Below are 10127 nucleotides of genomic sequence, written 5' to 3' on the forward strand. Positions count from 1 at the left end.
TACACTATTGTTTTCTTAAAAAATTGCTTAATATGAAAGAAAGTTTAGATTTATCTTACTTTATTCTCAGCTTTGTACTTATTAGCTTCTCATTGTATGTAAAACGGATATATATCCAACTGACGTCTTTACTAACTGAAAAACAAATTTCTTAGTACTATAGTTAAAAAAATATCTCTGAATAATTAATATTAAAATTTAATGTAGTAAACAAGAGAATAAAATAAAACAAAAGATTCAAATTTTATCAAGTAATATAAATGGTTGTATAAAATATATTATAAAATTTTTGTGTCAAATAAGTTTTGATGAAAAAATTACTGTCGAACATTATGATATCTTACACTGCAAAACGTAGCCATCGTTATAGGAAATATTTTTCCAGCAGTCAGATAGACCGGTATGGAGCCTCTTATCATTAAAAGTAGCAAGTTGTGGGTTATTTTTGGATTCATGGAGTACCATTTATTACTGTATGCCGCGTAGTATATTTTATTACACTTAAAAATATTTAAAGTATTTTAGTCGAAAATTATTACACACTTTATCTAGAAACTGAATAAATGTTACTTATTAATTTCAATTAATTAATGCATTTGTCAGACTTATAGTATAACTTTTTCATTCTATAAATAATTTATTTCAGGATTAATTTATATTTTTACTTTCATAAACTTACGTTAAACTTTTGTGATAGCTAACCAAATGAGATTAAACAAAGTCATCAACAATTTAGTTATGTATTATATACAGAAATTATTAATAATTTTTTGTACGTGTGACAAGTATTAGAATTAGTAGGTACGTCATGTATTATATTAAATATTTCTTGCATAAATCAATTATATTATGTAGCATATATTGCATATGTGTATTATATGTTTATTATATGCACATATTTATTATATTATAAGTTTTATATTGCATAATTATAATTATAATTATGCAATATAAAATTTACATGACTTCTATAACAAAAAAGATAAAAATTTGACTAACCTGGGCAACCAAAATCTCGCCAAGAGCACAATATAAGCACATATGTGCGAATATATTGATTACGGTAGCCATAAAACATATCAAACGAGAGAATGATATATCAGTCTCTTCGTCAAATAACTAATTAATTTATAGAAGAAGAGAAAATATAGGATTTTTTAAATATTAATATTAATTCAGATGTTTGTAATAAAAAATTATACAAATAGAAATTTCTTAGATAGAACATAGAAAATGCGTAGTATATTTATCAGTTATTTTCTTATTTTAGTTAAGAATTAATTTATTATTAATTCAAATAAGTCTTATGGAAATATAAAAAAATTCAAAATACTTACAGTAATTATCCGAAAACCATAAAAAGCGAAGAGTATTGCAAAATATGCGAATAAAAAGAGAAGGATTACATTATATGTATCTTCGATAATGTTAATAGCTCTATAAAAGGTGGTCCACGTATTAGATATTTACAGATGGAGTACTGATTATATATTTTATGTAGATTATATTAATATATAAATATCAAACCTAAGCAAACGCATGTGTCTTATTATACATATCTTTATCTCGTGGGAATTAACACATTTATCGAAACTTGATAAACGGTTCTTGAGAATCTCTAATTGACCACATATATGGAAAACTAGTAGTCCGAGAAAATTATCGATTCCACTGTAGGACATCATGCTGACAATAATATAAATAGATTGACTAATATATGTCAGTTCATACTGTGGACTGTTTGTTACATCGTAAATGTAATAAGTTTGTAGAGGCATTAGTCTGCCTGGATCAGTAATGTTGGTTGTGTCTCTCATCGATATTCCAAAGATAGGCAAAACGATAAGATAAAAAACTCCTGTTCCCATTATGCAAAAGGCAAATGTAATAATAATGCGTGCACTCCGTGCCCTTTTGATCATTACACTTCTGTCTTGTGCACTTTTCACCTTCAGCCAATCTTCTGCGATCATATTCACGACTGGTATGATAGCTTTAAAGAACATAATTATTGAATCGGAATAAGGAACCATTACAAGTTTAAATGTAAACAAAAAAGTAAGAATCTTTTTTTGTTTTTTAATAAAAAAAAAACAAAGTTATTGTTATGTAAAAAACAGAAATAAATTTGTAATATGCGATTTTTATTGCTCATAAGCTCACTCATATTATTTATGTAACTTATAGGCCGGTATTCATAGTCAGATTTTATATATAAGATCGTCTTAAGTTTATCTTTAGATATTCCGTAGCCAATGAAACGAGTCGTTCAGCATCTAGAGATAAACTTAAGACGATCTTGAATAAGATCTGACTATGTATACTACCGGTTTTATATATATATATATATTTTTTTTTTGTGATTTTTTATTAATATATTTTTATATACATACATAATGACTAATGTAATTGTATTATGTAAAACGTTTGTTTTATTTTAAAAAATAAATAATGTATAGATATTTTTAATGTAAGAAACGCACACAGCAAGTTGATTCAAAAAATGTAGAAAATACATTAATATAGTTTGTTCTTTATATAGAAATAGAATATATATACATATATGATTGATTTCATTTACATAAATAAAATCAAGTTATTTTATAGAATATTGATATAGACTTTTAAAATATTATATATGTGTGTACATTATAATTGTAATATAATATTTTCACAACACCTCCACGGAAAGTTCGACTTTCCATGCTTGTAGAGAGGGGCGAAAGTGGCCAATTTCACGTCAGGGAGGAAAGTTGTTACTTTCGTCCCTGTTACAGGTCTAATGATATATTTATATTTCAAAAATTATATTTATTTTTTACATTTTTTGGAAATTTTATTGTCATTTTAAAATTAAAATTATTTATATATTTTTTTTAATTTTATTTTAATTTTATTTTTTTTATGTGGGGGGTTTCGCCTCCCACACCCTTCCCTCTCCCAGGGGCTTTGACTCCACATCACTCTCTTTTTCTCTTTCTATTTAACTACACGCGCGTATAAACTGTATATATGAATGGAACATCAAACGCATACACTCTACAAGCATTCAAAAGTCGAACATTTCCGTAAAAAGGTGTTGTGAAAAATATCGTGTGCACCTCGGGTCGAAAGCTTTTTCAGACTCGTGTGATTTGCCGCCCGAGCCGAATCACACTCGTCTGAAAAACGCTACTTTCGCCCTTTGGTGCTCAATATACTATTAAATTATGTGCTTCCATAATTATAATTTAGATAGATAATCATAAATAATATCTACCTTCTTTTTTCCACCAGAAAATTACGATTCTTATCAAGCAACTTATAAGTGGTAGGGTGTATTGTAAATTATCTAGCATTAATATAATGTCTCCAAAAATTCTTGTCAAAGAATGTATAGAAGGAATAAGAAGACCAAGCGTTAAACTCAGCAAAATGACGAGCACTCGAAAATTGCACATTAATCTTTGTCGAGAATTTTGTACAGTCTTAGGCCAGAGCCCAATCAAATTTAAAATAAAACGATTCAGTTTTACTGCCCATTCGAAATCTACCTGTAGAAGGCTTAGTGAGTCCGAAGTTTATAAGATTATTTATTTTCATTAATTTCTAACACACACAAGTAAAACCACAGTTAATGGGCAAATATAAAATATTTTTTAATAAAATGCGAGAAAAATAATATTTAAAAACACCTCATTTTTTAGTAATCACGCAAATTTAGTGATAGATATAAAAGAATAGAATATGATAAATAATCCCCCCCTCCTCCAAGAAAGATCTTACGTTAGATGTAGTTAATGTTTTGTCGCAATAATTCAATAACTTAATCCGAAATACTATTATATATAGTAAAAGCAATAAGATAATTTAAAACTTTCAAATACTATTATTAGTCGTACACATGGTAATGAAAATTCTTATATATTAAGATTTTCCCAATAACAGTTACAACGATAATAAACACCTTGGTATCCGTTATATTTTGGACTTTCCATGTCGAGTGTTGTCTAGAGACTGACGTCTGATTCTCCTTTATGAATCGATATCACCTCGTAATCAGCAAAAAGCATTTTTCGCGCATGCTCAAAATAATAATGCTCGAGAGAGGCGAATCAACTTGCAACAAAGTATTTTAAATATTCTGCATCCCCTCGTTTCAAGTTTTCAGCGCCAAACATCACGCAAAATAATAAAAAATTTTTTCGTAATAATAGGTCTTTGTGACACGTAGATGAAGAAAACGCTTATGGGAACATTTGTTATATTCACACGTTTTTACAATGAGTTATAGCTTATAACATTACTATACTTATATTAACAATAGATGACACATAATCCGGCGTTGTATGACATATAATGTCGTGAAAAATAATTTACGTATCATTTATAACTTACTTGCAGATCTCCAAATTGAAATCGCATCTCTCTCCATGATAACGTCATTGTAAAGATTGAGTTGCTATTTTAAAAGATACCAACTTGTCGCAATCATTCATCATCGATCGATGGTAGTTATAGAAACTAGTTATTTTCCTGAAGACTTGGATGCTGAATGTTTTAATTTCAGTAACTTTGATCTGCAATACTGAAGAAAGTGTTTGAACCGCATATTCTTTCCCAGCTCTCTCTCTCTCTCTCTCTCTCTCTCTCTCTTTCTGTTTAATATTACTAAATTATTTATCATTCAATAAAAACTTGGGTCACATATGCATACATATGTTAAGAACATTTAAATACATGGTAATCGATATCCAGCATGAGTATTCATAATAATCATAATAATTCTCATTATCTATGGTCCCAAGTAGTCATCGACGAAACGTGAATAATAACAGGTGAGTAAAAATACAATAAATATAATGCCGTACATGTGACATATTCCCATGCACGCAAGACCAGTTATGTGTGATTACTATTTGGGGGAGATCAGGGCACGCAAGTTGATATAAAATTAAATACAGAAACATATGTGTCTGTAATTAATTCTGTATCCATATGCGTGCCCTTGTCTTCCCTAAATAACAATCATATGTAATTGATTATATACAGCGCATAATATAATAACATGTTTACCACCATGTTAGTACGTTACGATGGTAACATATATCTTATAACACTCCAAAAGCACTTTTGACATAAATATTGATAGATATCATTTGGAATACCTATTTATAATTTTATTTTATTAATAATTGATACTCATAACAAAGTAAATTTAGATCAATTTTATACGTACAAAATTTTATTAGAGTGGAATTGTTTTGGACTTTATACTTACAAACAAAATCATATTTATACAATTTAAAATGTGTATTTAAATATATTATTTCCGCACTATATCAATGTGATCATATGAATTATTCTCTTTAATACTGTAAACGTTATAAATATATTTGAACATTTTGTACAATAGCTTTATTATTATTGGATTATTGCAATTATGTATAAGAAAATCTTTATTATTAAAGTTAAAATTCCCTGTTCCTAACCCTCCATTGTCTTCGTATGAGGCGAACGCTCAGTTCGCATTTTATTTTTTTAATTGCATAGATGTGGCATAAAAGTTGTCATGTGGTTGTCATATTGAGTTTAATTCGAATATATTTTACTTCTAATCATCTAATAGAATTCCCAACATATTTTCGTTAAATTATGCAATAAAATCTACATAATTTATTTGCCAATAACATTTTAATATTTATATAATTCTTAGTTTATTGCATTCTATATAAATAACATATTATTAGAAAAACTTTAACTCTATCTCACTTTTCTAATAACTCCTCGTCGTATGTAAAACAGATATATATCCGACTGACGTTTTTATTAACTGAAAAATACATTTTTTTTAGTAATAATTAATAATGTAATGAATTTATGATCACACAAAGTTTAGAATTATATACATAGAGTGTATGTGTGTATAATATGAGGTACATAGATATGCATAAAGTATACATAGATGCAATAAAATATTTAATTGTCAAATTATTGTATAAAAAATATTACTAAAATTACAAAGTCATTTAAATGTTTTACCACAATAATTATTAAACACTAAAATATCTTACATAGCAAAATGTGGTCATTGTCATGGGGAATATTTTTCCAGCGGTGAGATAAATCGGTTTAGCACCTCTTATCAGCAAAAACAACAAGTCTTGTGCAAGTTTTGGATCCAGGGAATACCATTCATTACTGTAGGCTGCATAATATATTTCATTACACTAAAAGTATTAAAAGTTTCTATAGACAAAAATTGTATGCATTGTTCCGTAATGAGAATAATCTAGTCATTGATTATGAAGTAATTTATATTTTCATTTAAATTGTAAATTAATGCATTTACGCGTAAATAATAAATGCAATAAATTACTAATTTTTATTTTCCAAAAGTTTACATTAATTTGTTACAATATTTAATTTGATAAAAATGATATTAAATCATCATCAATATATTTCTGTATTATATTTTGATATTAATATTTATTTTCGTTATGCGCTTATGCATGATAAATATTGAACTTTATTGTGCATTAAGACAAACTTCTTTCTTAAATGAATCATATTGTAATATAAGTGTAATGCCAGACACGTAACATATATAATTATACGATGTTTATAGTAAAAAAAGAATGCAACTTACTTGGGCCATCAAAAATTCGCCCAAAGCACAATATAAACACATATGTACAAATAAATTAAAAATCGTTGATATAAAAAACACCAAGCGTGTGAGTGATAAATCATTTCCTCCGTCGAATAGCTAATTAATTTATAGGATAAGTAAAAAAAAACACAATTTATCATAATTAAGATAATTTCAAAAATGTTCATCACAAAATATCTTATAAATACATATAGTAACAACTTAGATATTATTGCGTCAGTAATTTTTAATATTTACGTTTTGTATTAAAAATTAATTAATAAGCAAATTTTTATTTTTAAATGTTTGCACACTCACGATAATTATGCGGAAACCGTAGAAAGCAAAGAGCATTGCAAAATATACGAATAATGAGAGCAATGTTATATTATACGTATCTTCTATAATGGCAATAGCTCTACGAAAGACATTCTGTGTATTAGATATATTTCCCAAGTAGTAGATTTATGTCAAAAGACAACACAGTGACATCTATTTTGGTGTATTAGATATTGCTGTGTTGTTTTTTAACGTTATTCTGTTGTATGGATTTCATATATATTACATATTTTTCGTAAATATCAAACCTAAGTAAACAAATGTGTCGTGCCACACATGTTTTTAACATGTCGTGAGAGTTGATGTATTTATCTAAATGTGTCAAACGATCCTTGAGAATGTCTAATTGGCCGGATATATGGAAAACTAGCAGCCCAAGAAAATGATCGATTCCAGTATAAGACATAACTGCGAGAACTATATAGATTGCTTGACTTATATACGTCAATTCATACTGAGGTCGTTTTGATACATCGTAAATGTAATGGGTTTGCAGAGGCACTAATCTGCCTGGATCAGTAATATTGGGCGTTAGTCTTATCGACATTCCAAATCCAGGAAGAACGATGATAAACAAGCATCCTACTGTCATGATGCAATATGCGCACATAATAAGTAAGCGTGCACTCTGCGCCTTTCTGATCATTATATTTCTCTCTTGCGCATTTTTCAATTTTCTCCAATCCTCCGCAACCATATCTATGATTGGTATGATAGCTTCGAAAACGTCAATATTGTATATTTTAATGCACAATTAAACAATATTGTAATAGAAACTATAACAAGTTGAACTGTCAGCAATAAAAAGTTTAATAAGATAGAGTTGAAGTAAAAACTTCCATCTTTTATTATAGTTTTAAGACGAAAAACAGTATAAATAAGTGACAAAGACAAAGTTTCGTAATTTCAAAACAAAGATTATTATAATTTTATTACAATTTTGATACGTATATCTCTCATGTTCATCATTTGCAGTTCAGAGTTATAGTAGAAAATTGCTTACCTTCTTTCTTCCACCAAAAAATTATGATTCTTATTGTGCAAGTTATAGCTGGTAAAGTAAATTGTAAATTATCTATCATTAACATAATATCTCCATAAATTCTTATGAAGGAATGTATAGAAGGGATCAGAACGCCGAATGTTATCGACAGAAAGACGATAAGTGCTCGAAAATTGCACATTAACTTCTGTCGAGGGTTCCGTGCGGTTTTAGGCCACAGTCCAATCAAATCTAAAGTGATTCGATTTAATTTCACCGCCCATGTGAAATCTACCTGTAGAAACTTTAATAAATCGGAGCTCATGTAAAGCATCACATAATCATAAGTATGCAATAAATAAATCCACAGTTAGAACAAAACATATTTGCTTAACACACAATGTCGTGTTTAACAGATGTGTGAAATAAATAGAATATTCAAAAATAATTTTCTATAAATCCCTAATTGTATAACTGTATCTCTGAATGATATTAATTATACAAATTCGAAGATTATTTTTATAATCCATATTTATTAAGTAAAATAATAAATATGAATCATAAAAAGCACTAATTTATTATGATATTACTTCTTATTTATTGTAATTAAATATAGCTAATTTTCTGTTACAATTGTTTAATATACTGCATATATAAAAGGATATCAAAAGAAGTTCTTTTAATATATATTGATAAAATGAAATGTATATTAAATGCCACTATTGTTCACACACGTGCACATAATAGATAAATATATTTTTATAAGGTTATTTTCTTTCAAATTGCAGGTGCAACAATTTTAACAGCGAGCACCTTGATATCCGGTATATTTCGAACTGTTCATGTCGAATATAGACTGACAGCTGTTCCTTTTTCATGAAACCACGTTACCTTCTATTTAACAAGAAGTATTGCTTGCGCATGCTTTCAAAAGTTCTCGAAAGTGCTGAATGATGAACTTGCATCGGAAGTGTTTTAAATATTTTATATCGTCCGACCCTCGTTTTATATTTCGAGACAAGTTTTCAGCATCGAATATCGTGCAAAACATTTAGGAATAAAAAATTTTATAATAACAGGTAGATATCATGTTAGAAAAAAAACGCGCTTATTTACAGCTGTTGCATTCTCACGCTTCGATCGCATGGTTTATACAACTTTGCTGTAGTTAATAGATTTTATAGAATGCATCACACGTTTATTCACGTCATTTATTCGTTTTGTATTTATTAGAAAAGATACATTCAAAGATATATTCGTTGTAACTGAGTTGTTGAAAATATTGAGTTCTTACAAAATAAGATATATGCTTTTGTAAAATACATAATTTCTTTACAAATTGAATTCTAATAAATCTAAATTAAAAAAATGTTATGTATAATATATTTAATATCTATTTATTGTTAAATTAAAATGCTTAAATCACTATCAAAATCTTGAACTTTAAGGAGTATTTTACTGAAAAAGGTATTGTTAACGTAGTGATTATAAAAATAAAAAATAATATTTTTTAACAAATATATTAATTTCAAATATTACATAAAATAACAAACATTGAATTAAATAACAAATATTTTATTTCTATTATGATTAATATATCTCCGTTACATTTGTAATTATTTAATTAAAAGATTATTACATCTACTTTTCTCATAAATCTTTTAATATAAATGTCGTACTAGCGTGACTTTGACTTTTTTCTCATCTTCGGTTTGCGAATAGAAATGATATGTAGCCAGCCGATGTTTTCAACAACTGTAACATATTTTCTATGTAAGTAGATAATAGAATACAATTTTTTTAACTGATAAATATGCAATTAAAAGTATTTAAAAAATATAAATTATTAATTTGGCATTTATGTTTTAACGATTAAGTATACTCTACAAGAAAATAAAAAGACTAAAAATTAGGCGGTTAATGCAAAAGATATTTTTTCCATTTACGTTATATATTAAAGGAAGTAAGTAATGCAAATATTTTTTCAGATTAACGACAAAATAAATTTTAGATAAATTATTAATAATCTTACACTGCAGAATGTTGTCATTGTAAGTGGAAATGTTTTTCCTGCAGTGATACGGAAAGGTTGGCTGGCTTGTACCATTATTAAGATAAAAGTTTTTGTCTTTTTTGGTTCTAGTTTGTACCACTCAAGATCGCACAAAGCACGAT

General features: G+C 27.4%; 2 protein-coding genes across 2 annotated transcripts; both read right to left on the minus strand.

Annotated features, from left to right (window-relative positions):
• Nucleotides 1–73: 73 nt before the first annotated feature.
• LOC112463063 (odorant receptor 43a-like) lies at nucleotides 74–3977 on the minus strand. The gene is made up of 7 exons (XM_025029233.1): nucleotides 3947–3977; nucleotides 3260–3529; nucleotides 1528–1993; nucleotides 1338–1437; nucleotides 1000–1119; nucleotides 345–500; nucleotides 74–135 (listed from the first exon to the last, which is right to left on the minus strand). Exons 1-7 carry the CDS (start codon nucleotides 3975–3977, stop codon nucleotides 82–84), a joined length of 1197 nt encoding a protein of 398 aa, XP_024885001.1. The 3' UTR covers nucleotides 74–81.
• A 931-nt stretch (nucleotides 3978–4908) lies between these two features.
• On the minus strand, nucleotides 4909–9023 carry LOC112463064. Its single transcript, XM_025029234.1, has 5 exons — nucleotides 8766–9023; nucleotides 7974–8247; nucleotides 7219–7687; nucleotides 6918–7049; nucleotides 4909–4996 (listed from the first exon to the last, which is right to left on the minus strand). The coding sequence occupies exons 2-5, from the start codon at nucleotides 8152–8154 to the stop codon at nucleotides 4909–4911; spliced, it is 870 nt and encodes a 289-aa protein (XP_024885002.1). The 5' UTR covers nucleotides 8155–8247; nucleotides 8766–9023.
• Between the last annotated feature and the right edge of the window lie 1104 nt (nucleotides 9024–10127).

Source organism: Temnothorax curvispinosus, unplaced genomic scaffold (genome assembly GCF_003070985.1).
Source record: "Temnothorax curvispinosus isolate PA1 unplaced genomic scaffold, ASM307098v1 QBEX01013004.1, whole genome shotgun sequence".
Classification (NCBI taxonomy): Eukaryota; Metazoa; Arthropoda; class Insecta; order Hymenoptera; family Formicidae; genus Temnothorax; species Temnothorax curvispinosus.